The sequence below is a fragment of the Hylaeus volcanicus genome, chromosome 8 (assembly GCF_026283585.1).
Source record: "Hylaeus volcanicus isolate JK05 chromosome 8, UHH_iyHylVolc1.0_haploid, whole genome shotgun sequence".
Taxonomy (NCBI): domain Eukaryota; kingdom Metazoa; phylum Arthropoda; class Insecta; order Hymenoptera; family Colletidae; genus Hylaeus; species Hylaeus volcanicus.
Window position 1 is genome coordinate 5,085,986 of NC_071983.1, and position 22,908 is coordinate 5,108,893.

At 44.8% G+C, this 22,908-nt stretch overlaps 1 protein-coding gene across 9 annotated transcripts in view; it reads right to left on the bottom strand.

Moving 5' to 3' along the window:
- Positions 1–311: 311 nt before the first annotated feature.
- Positions 312–22,908, bottom strand: part of LOC128880950 (ras-related protein Rab-37-like) — a 79,380-nt gene continuing 56,783 nt past the window's right edge. For 4 of the 9 annotated variants that reach the window (XM_054131548.1, XM_054131552.1, XM_054131553.1 and 1 more), the window contains exons 2-7: positions 5,652–6,365; positions 4,486–4,596; positions 4,208–4,316; positions 2,237–2,347; positions 1,575–1,716; positions 312–1,079 (exon numbers count right to left, since the gene is read on the bottom strand). In XM_054131548.1, coding sequence (XP_053987523.1) covers positions 962–1,079; positions 1,575–1,716; positions 2,237–2,347; positions 4,208–4,316; positions 4,486–4,596; positions 5,652–5,930 — 870 coding nt within the window. In that variant the 5' untranslated portion in view covers positions 5,931–6,365 and the 3' untranslated portion in view covers positions 312–961. Of the gene's footprint in view, positions 1,080–1,574; positions 1,717–2,236; positions 2,348–4,207; positions 4,317–4,485; positions 4,597–5,651; positions 6,366–20,974; positions 21,346–22,509; positions 22,802–22,908 lie in introns of those variants that run through there. The other 5 variants (XM_054131555.1, XM_054131546.1, XM_054131549.1 and 2 more) reach the window with 4 other exon arrangements.

Sequence of the window (22,908 nt, forward strand, 5' to 3'; positions counted from 1 at the left end):
AGTGCGAGTTAGAACCATCGAGACATTTCCTACGACTATCTGGGGACTCTCTGTCCCGTCAAGCTATTCACATTAATGTACAGTATAGGATTAACCATCTATATATATTTATATACTTATACAGGATGAGGCATATAAAACAGATCACCCAAATAACTTGCCTATATTTGGAAAAAATGAAGAATGCACCAAGCTATTCTTGACTGGTCTTAAGTGGGACGTAATGTAATGTCGTTAGTTTTGTGTAGGTTAGAGCTAGATCAATTCGTTTTTGTTCTTACTTTCTAATAGAAAGACTTTCTAATATTTTAATGAGACAAATTATTCAGAAGGCCTGTTTGAAGTGCCTCATCCTGCGCATTTCTATACATGTATCGTCAACAAACATTGCGTGCCAGTCGCTTTAAAAAATATCGACATTCTTCCCGCGCTTTTTTTTTCATCTTGTGCTTCAACGATCTGTAACAGTAATGGACCAAACCAACGTCCTTTTGCATCAAGGTTTATTACGTACTCGAAAATGTAGCGTTAATCTCTCTATTTCATTAGCGTTATCTCTATTTCGACTATCTTATCAATGGACTACAATATTGTGTTAGCTCTACAAATAAATTCTCAGCCCCTGTAGAAAATCACTTATAGCATTCCTTCGTCTAAGCGATACCGTTGAACTGGTAGTGGAACGTTATATCGTGAAGCATCGTTGATTACTTTGACTCTAATGGGAATTACTTCGATAATTAAATTTGAATTTGACCGATAAATTGTGCAAATTTATATTTTCGTCGAAGCTTCTGCAACGATATAGACAATCGACGATTCCTGCGCTCGATCCCGATTACGAACAATCGAATAGCTACGACCACTTGGCGCCATTCTCGCGGCCAACGAGTTCCGGTTCGCTTTTCATCGTTCGCTTTATCTATCGTACGGAAACGTGTGCGCAGGGCTGTTGCGCAATTCAAGTCGTCAGGCAATTGGAACTGAAACAGGAACTCCGCTGAGACTGTTGACGAACGTAGTCTTGGACGTTGAATTTGGTGTCGTCAGGGTCGTTGCTCTTCCGGGCCATCAACTCCCTGAAAAATACACAAAACGACGTAGGTCAATCTTTTTTTCAAGAAAAAAAAAAAGGGAACGCATTCAAATCGTGCCTGTCTCTGCGTGGATATCCTAACGTCGTCTACCTCAACGATAGTCTGAAGAGTAATCTCTAAATATAGGACGATCCGCTAACTCGCCCACCCGCATTGTCTTTGCTTTTATAGTCACGAATGGTAGAGATATAATCTCATAGTTTTTCTTAGACTTTCGAAAGATGTTGGTTACGAAATTAAGATCAACGGTTTCTAAAGCGAAATTTATAACGATCAATTCACGTTGTGCAAACTGCGATTACGAGAACCTCTTTGCAATGCTTAAGAGGCTTATTGGATCGAGTTGGCCATGATTTAAACGTAAGACTCATTGAAGCAGATCAAACGCAACGTGTAACGCTGCAGTTTCATCGGGTTAACGTCTTGCTCCTTTTTTCATCGAGCCGCTCGGCAATTAAATCAACGTTTTTCAGATACCTAGCAACGGCCAAGAAGGCCAATTCGACGTTCAGGCCGGTTTTAGCAGAGGTTTCCATAAAGGGGACTTTGTACTCTTGCGCCAACCGCTCGCCGTCTTCTTTCTTCACGATTCGTTCCTGTCCGCAGTCCGATTTGTTACCTGAAATTATTTTATTTCAACTCGTTACCCAGTTAAATCAACACTTGGCAATATAGAACGGGGATTCCTCGACAGTGATTCTAAGTTTATCGTAAACGATCGCGAAAGGTCATCTAAATTTCATCTAACACTTCGTGTCCTCCTATTCCACCTACTCAAACTGTTTCCTCGTTCGCCTGTGAACCGAGCGCTATTTCACTCTTCCTAGACCGTTCTCTTGGACTTTCTACGAAAGCAAGAAACTAATCGAAACCGCAAGAACCAGTTGCCCCGTCCATCGACTTATCGATCATTGGCAACTTTCTCGGAAACTGGACGATAAAGAAAGCTAACTTCTCTCCTTTCCGTTCCTTCTTTAAAATTCACGAGCGAAATGGTCTGCGCGTGCTGATGGAAGATTAGGAGCATTTTCAGCGTCCCTAAATGGTAAACAACCTCTAAACTCGCCCAGCAACATTTGCTCTTTCAAGATTGGGAGCGTTTTTCAACGTCTCCAGGTGTAAATAATCTCTAAACTCACCCAGCAGCATGATGACGACGTCCTCGTTCGCGTGCTCGCGGATCTCGCTCAGCCAGGCCCTGATGTTGTCGTAACTCGTCTTGTTCGTCACGTCGTAAAGCAATAAAAGAGCTGAAACCAATAATGAACGTTATGCGTTGCGCAACCTGCCGTGATCCTGGTAATTGGTTGCCCCGGAAACAAAAGCTTTTACGCGGCGTTGTCCGCGTTATTGCGCGTCCAGTCACTCGTCCTCTTTTTGCGCCGCCAGGAAAATTGCTCTAGCGCTCGTTTCGTCATGCAATTCTCTGACCAACGACGGGACAGAACAATGTTTCGCGCACGCAAATTAACTGTTCAGAAATAGATTTCAACGAGGCCAGGAGAACGGAGGACATCCTCGACTGCGAAGAACTTGGATCGCTTCTTGATACGAGCCGTTCACTGCACGAATCGATCCCCACTTTTTGAAAAATCTTCAATTCACGTGTCAAAACACTTGGTACAGTCATCATTTTTTATATTTATAATAATTTCCTCGAATAATAATATTTAATATCCTCCGTTATCGCAGTTTCTCCAGTGTTTCGTTAGTCTGAGTTCCCAGTTTAAAAGGATTCGTTTGAGTTGGGAAACGAAGAAGTTAAGTTTGAGGCGAAGATTCATCTTCGTTTAATGCTTCTTGAAGTTTCGAGTAACCAAGTTCTCAATAGTTCCTAAAACCGGCATTCTCTGTTTTCATCATTCGAAGAGATAAATACGCCGCGCTTTAGAACTTTTCCACTCCGATCCCCGTCGGTGGGTTCTTCCCGCTGGGAAGCTTGTTTTTCCAGAACGCTCCGCGGGTTAAAGCCCAGGCCAAAAGCACCATCGCCCGTGTAATAGAAATGGAGACACCCATTGTCGAAGTGTCTCCGTCGCGTAATTGTTACCAAGCCTTTGAAACGTCTAACTATTGTCGCGACAACGTCTCCGTTCAAAGAGGGTTTCTTCGCGCAAACAATGGCGGTACCCCCTACGGCGGATGCAGCGTTTCCTTCGCCGCCCCTCTCGCTTCGAATTCAGTTAAGTAGTTCTCCAAAATTAACGCCATCGTTGAATTTAGGATCATTCCGCGACCTGGTTCGACGGGGCCAGGTCGCTTGCTGGAGATGGGTTAGGAGAATGTTTTCCTTAGGAGAACCTGGACTGAAATTCATTTTCTTTGATCGATGCAGAAGTAGCTTCCGAGGACGTTTTTCCTATGTGGCAAAATAAAAGAGAAAAATTCTCGACGTTTTTACGAAACGTCTCGTATGAAATTCCAATGATTCCTTCGACCTCCTGCATTCCAAGATACGTCCACTCTTGCAGATTAGCATTGGGCAGTCTATGCGTGCGAAAGAGGTGAATTTTCAACGCGCAGCTTACCTAGGAAGAAACCATCTCTGAACACTCGGGATCTAGAGCATGGTATTGCATTGGGTAGCAGCGATTTACATAATGCTAGGCTGTGCAAAGTTCTCCACTTTTTTATCTCGTGCATACCAGTTTTAGGTGAAAAAGTTCATAAGCAATTCGATCGTCGGGCAAACAGACTTTTTCATGCTCATTCCGCTTACTCGTTCATAATTATCACCAAATTACTAGAAGCCGGATGATACACGGATCAGGAAACTTGTTTGATTGAAATCAGTAACGTTCATTGCAATCGTAGCTAGCCATTTCATTTAATAACCTAGATTAATATCGCCAAAATGGCGGGACTCCTTCCGAACGCAAAGTGTTTCGTAATATCTTTTAAGTGCCGCGTTTAAATTACCGTATGCCTCGACCGATTACCTCGACACTCGAGTGTCTCTCTCTCTCTCTCTCTCTTATCTCTCTGTTTCTTTGCACGAGAACAAACATTTTAAAAGTTATTGGAAAAGTTAATTACGTTTCTTTATCAAACGAAATCCATACCCTCCAATCGAGATTCTCGGCACAAAGGTAAAATAAATATACAATTACCGTGAGCGTCTCTGTAGTACGCGTGCGTGACGCTTCGAAATCTTTCCTGGCCAGCCGTGTCCCATATTTGAAGCTTCACAGACGTGTCGTCGACGACGACCACCTTGTTCTGAAAAATAGAAGAAAACCACTCATGCTTTCCATTCGGACCGGTTCCCTCGCGCGCGTCTACTTTGACAATATCACGGTTCTCTACCAATGCGAGCAATGCATTTCGTCGCGGGTCAATTCTCTGAAAGCCGCGTCATGGATACCCTGGAATGGAATTAGAGTCTCACCCTAAAATCAATGCCCACGGTGGTTATGTAGTTCCCAGACAGGAATCGGCCGTCCCTGAATCGCGTTAGAAGGCAGGTCTTCCCGACACCGCTGTCGCCCAATAGCATCACCTGCGTTACGTGAAAATTCACCTGTGAAAATAGTCGCGAAACCGCAGAGGAAGCTCCGATTTCGCGAAACCAGATACTCTCGAACGCACGTGATCGCGATTCTCATTTTTTTTTTCGAGGTGGTTCGATCCTTCATGAATGGGATTCTCCCTCGGGAAGTTAATTTTATTGTCGCTTGGGAGCTAATGCGACTATCCGATAAAAAGTTTCTTAAGAGGACGAGTACGTATCCACGACTACTAATTTACATAATACTGGACCTGTTCCCGACCTCGTTCAACTCGTTTAAACGCTCTGTCCTCGCGGTTATCTTAAATAATTTGAAACGGTATTCTTTATTCGTTGCTCGATTAATTCCGTTCTTGACAAACTCAATGGCGCTACCCTCGGTTAGTAAGTTATTTAGTTACCACCGATCGACCTCGTCGATCCTAACAAGAGGAGACAGCCCCAGCGATATTAATCTCTACTCGTTTGTAGTCCGCATTGTATCACCGATACGGCGTGTACTAATTTATAATTGCTTTACCGTCGAACATCAAGAACAAACACGAGTAAAGGAAATAAAGAAGGAGGGTTTACATTAAAGAATGATTGTATCTATGAATAAATTAATATAGTCACTTATTTGAGATAACCGAGAGGACAGAACCCTTGAACGAGTTTAACGAGCTCGAGAACAAGTTCACGTTATCGCGTGAATTATTAGCTGCGATACGCATTCGTTGTCAGTCTCACCGTTTGAAAGGTTAATTTTCAAAAGGCGGCTTATAAATAGAGGTGCGCAGCGAAGGAATTCGCGGGATTGAAATTAATCGATTGGACAAGAATAGAAGACACGATCTATCAACAAAGTAATCAATTACATTCAACTAAATCGAGGTGTTATCCCATGTACGCGAAATCAACTTTCACGCGATTCTTTTACTCTGTCCTTGTAAAGGTAACGCGAAAAGGTTACGTCAAAAGTTACACATCACGCGATAAGATCCGGATTGATTAGTTGCTATTAATCGATACGGCGGAAGCTAGTGTATCAGGAGAGAGGGCAGGACCTTGAAAAGGAGCTCGCCGTGATCGGGTGGGGCCTGTTGGCCCGTCGAGTCCACGCTGTCCCGCGAGGACTGCCGCCTGGTAGGGCCCATCGACTCCTGGGACCTGTTGAAAGCGGAGGTGCTGGCCTGGGGACTGGAGGAGGCAGGCTGGGTTGGGCCCCTAGCCCCACCAGATGATCCTGGGCCGCTCGACCAATCGCCGCCTGGTGACCCGCTTTTACGTGAGCCGTGTCTGCTACGCTTCGTCACGCTACGCAGCTTCGCCTCCACGGTGCTCATGGGCCCCTGCTGCCGGGAGCACCAATTCTTCTTCTTCTCGGCCACTCCTCGTCGCGCACGTCTTTGTCGTCGTCGTCGTCGTCGTCTTCGTCGTCGTCGATTGTCGTTTCGCTTCTTCTGCTTCTCCCGAGCACGAGCACCCGACGATCAGGCTGTACCTTCTGTCTCGCTCGAGGTCAATCAACTTTGGACCAAAGAAAGAGAGGGACGGAGCAGTCTTTCACTTTGCGCCTCTTCTGGCTTCTCCTTCGCCCGTTTCTTCGCCCGAGTCGCGGCCGATCAACGAGCACCGGAGTGAAAGTCTGCGGGCTCGGTACTATACGCGCCGCAGCATGAGGACTCTTCGATCCGGCGTCTTCGCCTCGATGCTTCACTCTTTATCACGGCTACGTGCCAGGACTTCCAACCTCTATCGCGCGTAGGCTCGGGTAACACCTACAGGAGGGGAACCTGTTGATTAGCAGCCTGGAACCGGCGTCCCTTTCGCAGGATAATTCGCGAAGGGCGATAGATATACGTTGAGAAAAGGAACCGGGTAAAACGACTTCGGGAAATACGGATACAAATAGAAGACTTTGCCCATCTCTAATCGACTCTGAATTGCTGACGCGAGAACGTTCTTCGTCGGCAACGCGATCCTCGACTTCGAAGCTTCACGATCGTTCCGCTTGTTGCGCATCGGATTGCGTAACGGGGTAACACCTATGTTGATTCGGCGCATACACCGTGCCCGCTTGCATAAACGGTAAGCATGTTTTAATTAATCCGCGAAATGCAGCCTATTCCCATTGATTTCCGCGCGATACAACCGCGATGTACGGTTTAACGTTCGTCGCAACTGTTTGCACGGGTAAATTCCATACCGTGCACGCGATCCGCCATTGCATTGGGAATACCGTTTTATCCTAGTCAACAGTCAATAATTGGTAACGTCGATAATTGCCGCGAATGTTGACGCAGCCGAACAATGTTGGCCGATCAATCCTGTATCTGAATAGGCTTTGACGCAAGTTAACTTCCGTCGTCCTGTGCCGTTTGCGTTATCATCGCTCGAATTGTCATACGTTTCGCGAAGAACTTTGTTCAGGTTTATAACTATTTCGATCGACCAAATTCACATTTAACAAGTCGACCGCTCGTTAAGTGAATCAACGTTGTTCGGAACCGCGACGGCCGCAGAAGGCGCGCGTTCGTTGTGGCGATCGCAAAAATCGACATTTCCGTCCGAGCAAATTAAACCCGAGCAATTACTATCTTGTCATGACGCAACGACCGCGTCAAGGCTGGCTGTGCATGGTAACGAGTTGTCTTGCACAGCGTTCGACGTTGATTTTGTTTACGAATATTTCGCGAAATACACCGCGGATTAAGACCTTCGCGCAAACGATCTCAGCGCGATATTAAATTCCCCCACGGATCGAACCAAAGTTTGATCTAATTTGAATTAATTTGATCATTGAACAAATGATTTCATTTTATTTCGTTGATTCCCGTTTTTGTAGAAAATTTAATAGGGACCACCCTGCACGGAAACAGAATGGCGTTTTCGGTTTTGAAGGGAAATAACGAAGGATCTCCGGTACTCGTTTATCTGTCCGTTCTTTCCGCTTTTGAAGCCGATTCCTTCCCCCGAGGCCGTGGATAAAATCTTTTGCGAAAATTCGCGCTCACGTGTAGCATTTTACCGCGTTTACCGGCGATTCCAGCTCGCCGGACGATGGGCGGAATTGGCTTCGAATAATACATGAAAAATGCAATCACCGTATACCGATTTATTCCCAACGTTTATTTTATCGAGCAGTTATCGTGATATATTCCCATTCAACGTGAAACGTTATTTCATTTTATTATACTCGATAATTCATATCGAACGAACGTCGAATCGGATCGTATCTATTTGTATAAATAAAACTACAAGTGATGTCCGCGAGTGGAAAACGTGTAGCGACTCGCATTTTCGCGGGAAATCGCGCATTCCGACCATTTAATAGGCTGGTACCTCGTTTCCCCCCTCTTCTTTCGCGAACGTCGTTTATTGGAGCGATGCGCCGTTAAAACTCGTTCGCACGCTTCGATTGCTTCCCGTTTCATCGAGTGCAGAATGTCGAAGAGCGATTGCATCCGGAGTTTGAGATCCCGGATGAAATTGGGCGAATTCGATAATCGGCTAACGATTATCCCTTCGTTAGATATGTAGGTTAAGAACTCGAAAAGAAGAAAGAACTTGGAGTAGCTTTTTGCTCGATCGTCGTTGTACAAACGGAAACGAAGTTTTCATGGTGAAGGAAGCAGATTAGCTGACATTAACGACTACTTGATCATCGTTCGTTTATATTAATACTCGAGGGTCTTGTTTACAGTTTCATCTCATCAGATTTACTATAAACGAAGGAGGAATGTTCGATTCTAACGATCGCGTTAACGAGTATCTACACGGCTGAGACGTATGCAGGTGCTTACTTACTTTTGCGAGAAAGTGCCACCTGCGGTTGTCAACCGTATACGTACACATAGATAAGATAATACAGAGAATCTTTTGTGGCAAAAGTAAGTAACCACCTGCGCACGCCAGTCGTTCGTGTGCACAAGGTAATTCCAGAAAATGGAACGAGCCGTAGCTCGTTTTTAGTACCGAACGGCAATACGAACAATTGATGACGTGAATAGTCCCCATTGTTGCGCACTCGTGATACATGGTCTTAGAAACGAAGAAGCGTCAGATTAATAGGTTGGATCTGGGTAGAAGTGGCTAGATCCGAACGATTCGTAGTCGAGAATTTAGTTCTAATTAATCCACAGAAATTCGTGTCGTGTCACTCATTGCTTCCCTCTTTTGCAGACGTGCTGGACAAAGATGCAACACGACGTCGAGGGAACTCGGATTAATGAATCGGATCCGATTAAAAGCAGATGGATCCAAACAATTTCCTCGCGACATATTACACATAATTAATTCCCTTCTACGGTGTGTAGATGGAAGACGAATTTGCAACGCGTATGCCGAGTTAAAGAGGAGTGCACGAATGGGAATTCAAAATAAAGGCGAAAGGAGTTACATTAATTAGTTTAATTTGGACAGATGCGACTGAACGACATGCTTCTCATTAATTTCACCGAGTAGTTGAAAGACGGATTCAAAGCGGATTCTCAGTGTCAAAGGGAGGTACGAGGATGGAGGAGATTTCTGACGCGGATTTGGCGGCAAAAACCGAACCGTGATGCAGATACGACGCTGGTTAGTCCAACCTACCGCTTTGGGCCCACCCACGCCGTACCTGGCGTCAAAAAAGCCCTCGGGGTTCCAACAAAACAGGCCCTCTGGTCGTCAGACTCGACCCGACTGGTGGCGCCCTTCGCGATGCCATACTTGGAGTAGTCGAGCAAACCACAGTATACAGCGGCCTGGGAGATTCTCTACAGTATGTTTCTCTCGAGATGAATCATCGTTGGAAAGGTACGTATTCCTAGTTTAGTGACTCATAAGAAAAGACAAAATTTCATTTAACAAAGAATACGTGACGTAAAAGTAGCCTTAGAGACCTCTGGAGGACAATACCTCGTTTAGAAATTCACAATTAAGCGTCGCATGTTAAGCGTCAAATGGACATTTCAGAAATAATTGCTGTCTTCTTACACGACACGAAATTGCATAACAAATTGTCGCTAACAGCTGTTGCCATAATTGTCAACGGCGTATCCGTGGATTCCGCCGCGAATTCGACAAATTGATTACTTAATTGCCGACCAATTAGCAGCGACGATGGATCGGTAAGATTCATCACCCTCGAGTCGAACACCGATCGGTGGCTTTTGAACATCGAATGCGCGATGCTTGCTGGATGCACAAGCCGCAAACGTACAGTGCATCTGCGTTGCGTCGCTTAATAACTCGTACTCGGATTAATGATTGATCGAGCGTGAGCGACGATCAATAATTAATCACGCGTACAGGTGAGCGTGCTGGCATTCGGTCTTTCGACTCTGCACACGTGTGCTGTAATCATCGCGTAGCCAACGCGGAATGAAAATCGCCGTGCTTCTTTCGTTTGGATTAATGGATATCATTTGGATTACTATGCGGCAGGTGCTTGAATATTCCATTGTCGTCGAGTTTAAATCGAAGGTGGAGACGCGTTTATTCTCGCTTTGGTTACTGCAATTGTTAGGTAGTTAAATCGTAAGCTCGACCTTCGCGACGATAGAGATTGTAGGCTACGGCTACTCCGAAAAAGGACGATGATCTTTTAGTTGGGCCTTTTTGGAGCGAGCTGTCTCGACGAGCAACGCGATTAAAGAAACCTGATCATCGCGTTTCGGAGTCCTGGTCGAACACTGACAGTTCTCTATCCGTCGCACGTAGGAAAGGAAGCGCACGCGCAGCCGGATGTCTTTATGTAATCGGGACAAAAACCTCAGGCGCAGGTGAGAGAAGGACATTCAACCCGGCCGATTTTGGTCGCGTCGCGCAATTCAGGGACCCTCGTGGCCCACGTGATTTGCACGGTCCTTTCGACGTGTGCGCGTCCGCCTTAACGAGGACGCGGCGCTGAGAACCGTGAAAAAGGATTACGTCCGCGGTGTTGTTTCGTACAACGACCCAGGACGAGCCGTGGATTCTGCCAGACGATTTAGGGTCTTGCAGGCGACGGCCATTTTCGGGAAAAGATCGAAGGAAAACTGCACAAAAGTTTAAGTCAACTTGGGAATCTCATCGATCGATCTTGAAATCCTACACCTAAATTATCATCTTTTATTTGTCGTGCTTTGTCGTCACCTTGTCGTTGACATCTGATAATTAAAGAACGAAGAGGTGGACGAAATTGCTATCTGGGTGAAAATGTCAAATAACAAATAAAAGACACACTTGCTCCACTGAGACAATTGTGGAACGCCGAAAGATGTTCGAGGACGAAGATTGCAGAGTGGAGGAACAAGGTGAAGTGGCAGCCTCGTTATCACAAAGAAACTCTGCCCTTGTTATTCCCTTTGATTCCGCGTCGCATGCTTCCCAGCAACGAAATATCAATCGACTATCATACCGCCGGTACTAACGAGGCTAATAAAACCTGGCACACTTCTGTCTTTCAAGCGGGTCACGGTTGTTAGGGGAAAGACTTTCAGGAGGGTCGAAAGACACCCCTGAGAGCTGCTATGGCGGAAAATAATAGCGTTTTCGCGTGCTCGCGCGAGAGAACGACTGTCAGTCACCTAGTCGTTCGAACAATGCCTCTAATAATACTCGACTACAACAAACATTGAACTCACCGAACGATAAATCTACGAAGAAAGAACGAAAATTATTACGTATGAACTTAAAAAAAAAGAAAGCATTTGTTCACACTCAGAGTAACTATGACTGCAAGTTAATTCATCGCCCCGACGAGATCCCCACAAGGAGGTTCGATCGACCGAAACTCTGTAAACTTTTTGAATATCATCACCGCATGAACAAATGTTGCTTCCATCTTTAAATTACTTTTGGCGAAAATTGTGTACTGTTAAAATTTTTGCCAAAGCAGAAAACAATTTTAAACACGATAAAACTATTCGTGGAAGCACTGGGATTCGAACCTACGACTGTCCGCGGGCTCGGCATCCATAGTCTGCTGCGTTAGCGACTTCGCCAAAGCAGCTACTAAACGAAGGATGTTTTTTTTCGTATACCAGATACAAATTTAACTTGAAGTATAATATATCGCGTATGTTTGTGTTTATTGGAATGTGTCCTATGTCCTGCTTTTAATATATTCGTAACATACTTCTTAATAACTTATATACAGCTGGGCGTAGTATGTTTAGTCGCTTTCTGCACCACAAGATGGCAGCGCTAAGCGTTTACGAGGCGAAAGACTTTGAGGTTAGCGACGATGCTGTTATTACGGCATTTTAGTTACGGTATATAAAAACTTCCTTTCGATTAAATAATGAAAATATAATTAACTGCCACAGGAAATACAATAGACTCGATCAAAGGAACTTCCGACGCAATTTCTCTTTCCGAAGGAATTAAAACAATTTCCTTCGGGTCCAGGAATGAAAATATAACAAACTGCAATAACGAGATTAATTAACCTTCGATAAAATGAATTTCAAGCGAAATATCGTAAGTCCTAAACGAACGTTTCAGTCCTTCGGAAACGTTATCTCCGATTCGGAATTTTTTGAAACAATTTCCTTGCAACAATTGCCATTTTTATTTGGCCCGCGCGGAGGGGAAATGTACAATAGTTCGTCAAAGTAGAAGCGTATACGTAATGTACATTTCACGGTTGGTTTTCATTTCCGGAATTCGATTATAGCGAGGCTGTATGACAGCAATTCCGTCGTTTCCATCCAAGCCCTGCAACTTCCTGGAATTGAAATCCCGCGAAATTGATCAAAGGCGCTTCCGTCGCAACTCCTCCGCGGGCAGCTTCATTTTTCTGTAACGCTTTTTGCGCGTCGGTATCGGGAACCAGAGCTTGATTAAATTTCAACTGCGAACACTCGTATATTGTCTGTTTCAGCCACGCTTCGGGCTACCATCTAATTTGCCCTCGCCGTGGCACTCCTCTGTCCTTCGTAATTAAGTAAAGTGTGCCCTCGAGGTGGAAGAACGCGCGACGAGAAAACGCGGCGAATAAATTTCGTTGTCGTGAAAAACGTATCGTCTCTATCGTTATCGTTCGCAGTGTTGATCTTCAAACTTCGTCGGAGTTATCTTACTTTCAGATTTCGGAGAAAAATCGAGGCATTTGTCCTAGATGAAAGTTCCGCCATCACGGGTCGTAAATTTGACGCGGCGAGTTTGAAAATTTCACGCTTGATTCACGGTTTTATTATCAAATTTGGAGCGCAGAATTTTTTTCGACAACATTGATATTTAATACTGGTCCTGGCACGACGAGTAAGGGGAGAAAAATGTTGGAGTTATGTCTGGTAATTGAAACGAATTGAAATCAGAGCGAGAAAGTATCCAGGCCGCGGAGGAAATGGAAAAAACACGAGTCGCGTCGTGAATATTAATTGAGACGCTGGAACAAATATGGTTGGGGTGCGTTAACGCTGACACCGTTTTTGTTTTTCCTCATAAAATACGCGATTCGTCCGACAAATACGCGATTGGCTCATCTGTACGTGACGCGAATATTTTCCCGTTGTTGAGTCGGGATCGTGATTTCGTCGAGTACCAAATTATTGTTTCCTGAAAATTAATGATGACGTATTCCTCGTTAACGCTGCAACATTACTCTCTGCGAGCTGAGCTTCCATAAAGCTTTTCCCGTACTTTCTGCACAGAAAGCTATACATATACGATTCCTTTGTAATTCCTCGAATCATTAATCGTTCATGGATATTACAACGAGCGCTAATTATTTTTAAAGAAGCGACTGTTAGCGGTTACACTACTTTTCATCGCTTTACTGTGTAAAAGTCGGACTGCCCTCACATAATTGATGTTATCTTATTTCGCGACATATTCACCTGGTACAAAACCAGTCGTGAATTTTCCAGAAAAATCACTAGAAAATTTAAAATTATTTCACGCTCGGTTTAACATTTGAATTGAATTTCTCGATAAAGTGTCGTGTTAAAGTACTTCATTATTTTATTAATGTTGTCGTGTATTGTGCAATAAAGTCAACGTCAATCGATGGAAACACGTTGGAAATATTCACTTTCAAAGTGATTGACGTTCTCGAATGTTTACGTTACGCTCTGTTTCATAGTTTAATCGAATACCTTCAACATAATATTTTCACGGCAATTCGTTTCAAATAAATAATAAATTTTAATGAAATTCTTTCGCAAAAATGTTCCGTGTATGGAAAGAATATTAGCGAAATTAAAATTTGTTCGTACGAATTTCAATCAAATCCTTTTGAAAGGAATAGTTGAATTGGGATTTTATCGAGATTCTCGATTTTTGTAAAAGAACCCGTGATATATGGTTTTCATGGTATCCTCGAACGAATTTTGCTCGTATCGAAACTGGCAAACAGTAGTCATTGTCCTCGCGCCAGCGTTTTTATTGACATTTCTCTGAAATAACTTCATTCTTTGCCTTAATTTACAATACATCGTGAATTTTGAAATTTTTGCAACGCGTCAATCCATAGACCTCATTCATATTCGCTTTCAAAGGAATCGACATGTCCGAATATTCGTTCCACGCTCGATTTGATATCGTAATTGAGCTCCTTCCATATAATATTCTATTGAATAACATCATTGCTTCGTTAATGCGTCATCCATCGCGAAATTTGCAATTTGTTCGTCGTCCATTTGCGTAAATGAGTTACTAATATTAATTTCAAAAGGAATCCGGACATGTCCGAGTGTTCGTTTTACGCTCGATTTGGTATTTCAAACGGCTTCCTTCGACGTAATATTTCATTTCATCGAATAACATAGCTGCTTCGCTAACGTGGCGTCCATTCTGCGACATAGGTAGCCGATGCGAAACGGTGGAAACTCATTAATATTCGCTTTCAAAGTGATCGAGGTATTCGAATGTTTAATGCCCGCTCGAAAAATAATTTTCCATTCGCGGTATCACTATTCTCAGCGAGTGCGTAATTACTCCGACATTTCTCTTTCCTTCGTCGTTGATAATGAGCCAGTGATACGTCAGCCGTGCATCGCGGTTAATTGGTAAATATACGGTTTGGAATGTTGAAGGGAATTTCTAGATAAATGTACCGTTCTCGAGCCTCGGTTTCGGCCTTTGAAAATTATTTCACGTTTCGAGCGTCGTCTCCTGTTCCGTCCCCTTAATTTTCCACTCGCCATTTAGAGAGTTTCGGTTCGATCAAAGGTTTCCATTCGAGCTCTTTTTTTTTTGCATCCGATCGCGCATTTTTCTCGGCGTTTTCGTTATTTATCTTCCAAGTGTTTTTATTATACCGAATGGAAATGGTGTACGGATCTGGGAGCTCGTGTTCATGGAAAAGAGAACCCGAGAGCTCGCGCCGCTGGCTCAAATGAAATATCGCTGGCACAGATATCGCATCGAGTGGCGAATAAACAGCCGGATTTTCCGGTGAAATCGTCGGTTCGTTTTCACGCGGAAAAAATAAAATTTTAATCCAGAAACGGTCCATCGCCCCAGCGGCAGTCGATGCGTATAATCTCCGTAAAATATAGCGATCGAAATATCAAGATTACGTTGAGCTGCCTTAAAAGCGCTCCCGTCTAAGTCGCCGCCGACGAGGATCGTCGAGTGGCCAGTTCGCGGGCTATTCGATCGGCCCCCATACGGCATAATTATCGCGGTAAATCATTGTTAATACGACTGGGTACTCGCAAACTCGGGAGGACTGGTTCTGGAAGACTTTTTGCGATCCTTCGTCTCTCGTTCTTTCTCTAGATCTCATCCTCGTCGCGCTTTCCATCGTCTTACGATCGGGCTCTCGTTGCGCTTTTTGCAACGCTATAGAAATTATCTCTCGCCGCTGAACAGTAGCCGCTCGCTCGTGCATATTTTCAACGATAACGCGACAGTTAGGCCGGTCGATATCGCATAATTAAATTCCTGACGGTTTCGCCTGGCGATTTCGCGCGCAAACAAACGCGAATCGTGAATTATTTGAGGACACCCGGACTTGTCTTATCGGAGATACTATTGCTTATCGCGTTCATTTGCAGTTTTGCCACTCGCGCGCTGGTCGGTGCATGGTTTCACGCCCGCTGGAAATTAAATCGAGTTGAAAGAAAAGTCCACCACTCTGATGCGCGTCGTTTGTTTTTTATGTTTATTTTTATTCTAATTCGATATTCGTAATCCTAATGCGCGCGACCAAAACACCCGTCATGTACGTAACCGTGTAATGGGATAATGCGATAACCTGTGGCGGCGCGAGACTCCGCAGGAGTAGGTGTCCGCATTAGCAGATTGCCACTACGTTTCGTCGCCTTTCCAAGGATTTGTCGCATAATTTGCGAGAAATTGAAGCCTGACGTCCTGAAGATTACGCAAACGATGCTAAGTTTCTCCAATAACAGGTTTTATTCAATTTACAGACTGGAACGTCTACGAGTAACATTCTGAAAACAGACAAAAATAGCGTATCTGCTTTTTGCTCTTTGCTTGGTTCGCAGTAGTCGACGTTCGCTTTAATAAAAAATTTAATTACAGAAATGGAAAACACATTTTTCCAGAGGGGGACATTCGAGCGACAAAAATTTGCAATTTACATTCTTCGAAATGCCTAAAAAAATGACTTCCGAAAGAAGCTGTAGCGATTCAACGACTCTCAAAACGTCCAAGGAACGTAAATGGTCTTTTAAGGAGGGAAAAGAAGAACAAAATTGTATCACTCGAAACACGAGCTTCGAGTTTGGAGCACTCTATCGAGCAATCTGTGTCTCGCGCGTCGCGAAATCCTCCAGGCGGTTACTGCCCGATGAATATTCAGGGGATTCCGTTACATTATGCTAATTCCCCGAGAAACGAGCAGTCGGAGATCCATAAGTAGCTTGTCGAACCGTTGTTCTACTGACGGAGGTACACGAAAACATGTGGAGCGGGTAGAAGCAATTTCTAATCGCAACTTTGTCCCCTCCCTAATTTATGGCATACATTACACGCACGACCGGTGAACGTTATTTCTACGAATTATGCTGTCTACCTGTGTTACGAACTCGGTGCTCGATACTGGTGGAATGTGTGATAAACAGTTTCGTAGCAGTTTCAATCGCCCTGGTACTCGTAACTTCAAGGTTATAAATTGAGATCTCTCGTGTAACGATTCAATTACATCGCCCACAGTCCTATCGCGAATATAATTTTATTTTGAATGTTATTTAGCGTGTACGCTCGAGCAGAAATCTCGACGATTACAGTTTTGATCGGCCATAAAATCACGAGCTCGTTACGATAACGATATTCGGTCGCTTCGCGGATATCGAGATCGATAAAATCGTCGGGTTTGCGATGCGAACGCACACATGAGCCACGAGAGTGCGAAAGTTCAAGGAACGCGCCTGCTTAGACACCTGCGCGTCGTTTCGACGTAATCGTAAATATCGATAGTGTGTCACGCAACGTCGACAGGCACCTCGTTGCAATTTCTAAGGGGCGACTATCACCCTCAAACTTGCCGACGAAGTACTTATTTAAATAAAGTTGAAATTTGCATGTTTCTGCAAAGGCACGACAAGTTTATGCTTTCATTGTCGTACTCCAACTTCTTAAACAATGTTTCGCTATCGAAAGTCAACGTTTTACCGGACGCAATGATCCCCGCAGTAATTTAATAGCATTTTACCACAAATTTATCTACTCCAACTTATCCAACCTCCAAATAACCCGATAAACGTATTTCTTCGAGGGTTAACGTTTTATCTCTCCCCCACGAGCTCCGATCGCGCCCATTGTGAGCCCTAATGTACACCTAGGGTGGTACACAGACCCGTGCTACACGATCTTGCGATTTAACCATAATCGTAAACCGGCAGGATGCCCGTAATGCGGCCTGCACACTTCGCGGATAGAGGAGGGACAGCCAACGCGCACTGTATGCCTCGCACAAACGCGCACCGACGCCGATACAAACGAGGAATAAAGAGGAACGAACGCTTGCCATGGGCACAGATCGAGAGACGCGTATTCGGAGAGCAGAGAAATATTCCGGACGAGTGAAAATAAGTGAAAAAAGTATTGCGAACGAGCGTTGGTCCACTGCGTCGGTCCAGAGAATGGTGGAGTCAAAGGTACTCTACGCGCCAGCGAGCGAAACACGATCTTTGTTATCCAATGTCTCGTAAACAATTGGCTGTACAAACGGCTGAATATGGCTGAAACATTTGTCGGTCCTCCGTACAGCTCCACTGGAAACGGCGAGCTATTTTTCGCATGGTACCAACATCGGCGATCGGAATAATTGCCAATTATTGGGCGCAATTATCGGAGTTTAATTAACGTTGGATCGATCGGGTTAAAGCGTTGCCGCGTAAACTTTCAATTACGGATTCGACATGTAACACGGCACCAGGTTTGGGATGAGAAAGTGTCGCGAACAACACAGTTCATAGGTACCCGAGTTTCTCTTGATTTCGCCGGCGACGGATTCGAGTGAGCTGAGAGCGCTCCCGCGGTGCCATTTCGCTGGTCGAGCGGCGGCGAACCGTGAGAAAGGAAGCAAAGTCGTTCCCCGCGAGCGGGCAGAATGGGAAAAACTCGTTAAGACCGACGAGAGCCCCGATGTTAAAAGGCTCCGATCGGCGGACTGTCAATTAAACGAGACCCCCGTCTGCGGCTTCCGCCGTCGCGCGGATCGGCCACGTTCGAACGGAGAAACGCGCCGCGTGGACCGCGAGATGTTCGCCTGGAGTCGCGATACGCACGCGAAAACCGCCCTGAAAGTATCTCCTACCTGGATCGATACTTGACAACAAATTCGAAAGATTGTCGAATCATTGAAACGTAAGAAAATATTTGTAAGCGATAGAAACACGAACGTCGCGGCCAGTAATTGGCTACCTGTTACGTGGCTCGTTATTAAAAGTTGCGATGGAAAGCGGCTCCGCGTGCCTGGGCACTCGCATTATGGTCGAACGAGGTTGTCTTCCTTCTTTTGAAGCGAGTGGTCAGCTTTGCGAAACGTGAAAGTACTAAATACACAAGGAATAATACTCTTTTTTTTGTATAGATACAACGTCGCGTCAACATCTTAAATGAGAAGTGATTAAATCTTGTTACCTAGCGATGAGTATTTAACGAAAGAGAGGACTTGGGATGTTTGTTCGGTACTGTGTTCTTGTAGATAATAGTAATTCGTTAAACTGTCGTTCTCGAATGCGAATTTACTATGCGGCAAGGTTCACCGGTTACGCGGTGTCACTGTTCGAAGTAAAGTTTTTTTCTCAGCAGTTCTTCATGACGCATTAAAAATTGCTGAAGGCAAGTGTTTCGCCAACGTAAAATTATGCAAGCAATATATTTCCCTGGATCCGACATAGTTGAACGTCGCCGTGGAAAATGATGCCAGGTCTGCCAATTTCGCGAATAATTTAGAAGCTATTCGCTGTCAATAGACATGACACGATGAAGAATGTGTCCCGGGGAACCGATAAGATTGATGGACGGTTAGACGCGAGGAGCTACTCCGGCGCTGAAATGCCTTATACGACGCCGTAATTGGCCATAAAAGCAAAGGGCAACTTTGTTCGAGGAATAATATTTTCTCGTGCGAGCGCGAGCCTCGTTTGGAACGCCTTGCTCCAACGGTTTCGTTGAAAATTACATGGAAAGAATTATTGTTCGACATCCTACTCCATTCTTTGGTATTTAACCGTAAAACGTTTCGCGAATTTTCCTCATTCTTCCTCTATTCTACGTGACGAAACATGGTGGTGCACCGCGTGCTCGAACCGACGCGAAACAATTATTTATTTAACGAAGTGGTTGGAGATATGGTGGAGACCACGGCGGATAAACAAATTGTTGTTGTAATTGGGTTGCGCGATACCACGTAGCCACGTGCTTTTGTTATTCTTACACGCGCGGTGAGTTTGAACAAGTGTTTGCGCTTCGTTGATGCGACCATTTGTTTCCCGTACACTAGGAACGCGGTAGAATAAAAATCTAGAATTTCGTCAACGCGTGAAATATTCGCATTTTCGACGGATCGTGGCTTCAGAGGAACGGAGAAGTTGATGTTCCGTTAAAGGGGATGAAAAGGGAACGGTTGTAAGTTGATGGATTGGAGCGTAACTGTCCGGGACGTTAATCGCATTAGCAAGATCCTGGACCGCTAGTGGCGATAGAACAGCAATGACTTCGCCAAGTCCGAGCGTAGTCGCGTCCATTTGTATTTACCTTCTGCTTAATTCCAAACAATAGTCTCCGCCATAATTGGCAAGCTGTGGCAGAGAGGAAAATCTACTAATGGTGCAACTCTTGGAAATGATCGATGCTCGTGTTTGTTAGTTGTTAGGTATTCTTAAGTTTTCAGTACAATCAAGAATTTTAACGTTTTCAAATGATCAATAACAACGTTCGGTTATATAACTATTATCATTGTTTCTATGCCAGGACAAAAGTTTCCTTTGGAAATATATAATTGTTACAACTGCGCGACAATCTAAATTTGAAGTACTATGTTTATCGCGTTTATGTCTCTCTAACAGGTTAACCTAACTTACTGTATAGGTTGTATACGAAGCTTCGACTCCGAAGAATTCCTAATCCGTGCTAAAAGTCCCGTCAGGATTTCCCAAACTTTAGCCGAAACGAATGTTCAATTTGCGACCTGGAAACTTGCAGCATTATTCACGAGAACCCTGGCTCCTCTTGGCAATCGTTCCGCGTGATTAGTATTCCGAACCCTATCCCTTTTTCTCTTCTCTAGATAAACACGAAGTTTATCTGTGCGCGCCGAGCCCCGATAAATTCAAGTCGAGTTGCTCTTTATCGTAGGCCGATTATCGCGAACTCGGGCAGGCACTTCCTCCTCCATATCGCGTGGCGTGTACGTGTGCGGTAAAGTTATGGCGGGAATTAACGGTGCAACACCCTTCGATGCGAAAACGCGGAGCAGATATTTGGTTTTGGGGTCTGTTAGATTCTTTATGCGGGATATTAATTTAGTTTATAATATACTTTCTAACGGAGGTCAGAACACGAACGAGAGATGCAGGACCTCGTAATCGTCGAATTACGGTACACTTAATAGTACTTGAAAGTAAATGTCGCGATTAGTGGTTTCTACAAGGCCACTGACCTTTTCAAATAGTTTGTCAAAGTTTGACATTCGGCAAATCTTGTTACGTAATAGTTGGAAGGACCTCGATTAATTATAAATCGTACAGTGTATCGAAGAACGCCTCTGCGCGGTCGGGGCATGACGTTAATGACGCAAAACACCCTTCGACGCAGCCGCTCAGGGGTGGGAACCGTTTTGATTCCATTTACGGTACATTAGTGCACGCTTCGTCTCAGTCACCGGAGGGTCATCGGATAGAAAAGACAGACAGCCTGCTTTTATTACTGGGAGCCTCGTAAAGAGGGTTTCCTCGAGGCGACCTAATCGCGTTCGGTTGTACAAGTAAAATAACAATACCTGGTCGTGTGGATGACTTCGAACTCCTTTCCAAAGTCAACGCAGAAACCCATTAGTGCATCTCATCTTGGACACAATTATCTCAAACCACGTTGACCGATTTCACTTCAATCTAACTCGTGGAATCGAGAACTCGCGCGACATTTAACGAACAACTAACCTTTCGACGAACTCCACTTTAAGGTCTTCGGTGAATTTCCACGAAACTTCTAAAGACGTGCGCCCGATTTCTTTCGTTTTTCTAGCGGATTCGTTTCGTCAAACCTCGTTCGAATGTTACGATCCGCCGAGTGACACTTGCAAGTGTCTCCAGAACTGTCGTCGAAGAGGAAACGCGCACACGGCTATCGACACGCTGGCAATCTTAGCATTTTCCCTCGCCACGCGTTACCTGTATTAACGAATCGCCGCTCGTCCACTATTTACAGCCGTGACAACGAAACGAGGACGACACCCGATGCAGTTTGCGCACGAGTGCACATCGCGCGGCGGTAAATCATCGGAAAAGAGGGGCAGGGGAGAAAGACGGCACGTTAAACCGTCGAACTTGGAATTTCAGATCAGGATTTCTTGTCAAAGCCATCCGGGACAGCCGAGGGGGCGGTAAATCATCGAATATCGTTTATTAAGCGTGCTGGAGCGTTCGCGACGCTGATCGAGTAAGCGTAAGATTGGTCCTTCGAGGGGATTCCTGCCATACGTCTTCCTCGTAATGTGTACATATCGACGGGATCGAGGACTGTGATTTATGTCCCTGAATGATCAATCATCGGGCAATTAAAGTCGAGAGTGACGTGGAATGTTGAATCGTGGAATACTGTATTTTTTCGAAAACGTTTCACACAGAATGCCTGAAGTCATAGCAGCCACGAATTGTTTTGCGGTGGATAGGAGCAACGTAAAATCGTTGGTAGGAGCGAAAGAGCTAATCGGCGCTCGATCAGAGCTCCAGCGTGGTTCCTGCGATTCGTCACTGTTGCAAATGAAGCCTTACTCGGAAACACGATGCTATCGTTGCGTTTCTAACACTCTAGGAATTCGTAGAGGTATTTGCCACGGTGAAAAAGTTCCATTCATTGTAGTGTCGCGTCAAATAACTCACTGCCGCGACGTGCATTCCAAACGCGACTGTATGTAAAAAAAATTTGTTCTTTTATTTCAAACGATCTAAACGTTAGCGTCACGATTAGGTCAAATTTTTACGACGTTCGAGTGGACTGTTTTGGCCTTTGCCAGCAACGTTAGACTCTATAGAAACCCACCGCAAAGCATCGGTAATTAAATTTAGTAATGAGTTTCGCTCAACTCCTAACTGCGTTATCACTCACTGTCACTGAACGTGTGCGGTAAATGTACCCAACAAAGCGCATGAAACCACATTGTTTCGCACAGAGTGCTACGAAATATTGCGATACAATGAGGCGACATTTGTTTCCTAAAGTGTCTTTCGTTCCTTTAAAATATCGAAGAGGACCTGGACCAGTGATCTAAACGCGTATTAATCGAAACAGCCTACTATATCGAAGCGTACTCACCGGGTCTCGTTGAATTTTTCATTTATCCCGAGTCTAGCAACAACTTTCTCCGTTAAAAGTTATAGAAAAATAGATTCCACGCACCCAGTGTTGATCAGTGCCGATCGTTAATTACGCGAACGTAAGACGAGCAACAGTCGGTCGGTGGATTACGAAGTTGTTCCTCGATTCGATAATTTTTCACTGAATTTCTATTAGACGGAAGCACGTGTCGCGATAACAGGCGGACGAAAGAAGCGCGGTTTGATAATCGCGCGGACACGGAGCACGGGGAATCGTTTTGTGGCGACTATTTCCAGAGGCAGCGAGGAGGTAGGACGCCGTGGGAGAAAGGGAAACCGACGGGATAGTGGAGAGAAGAGGGGTGGCGCATAGGGTAGCGTGCGCGTTTCAAAAAGG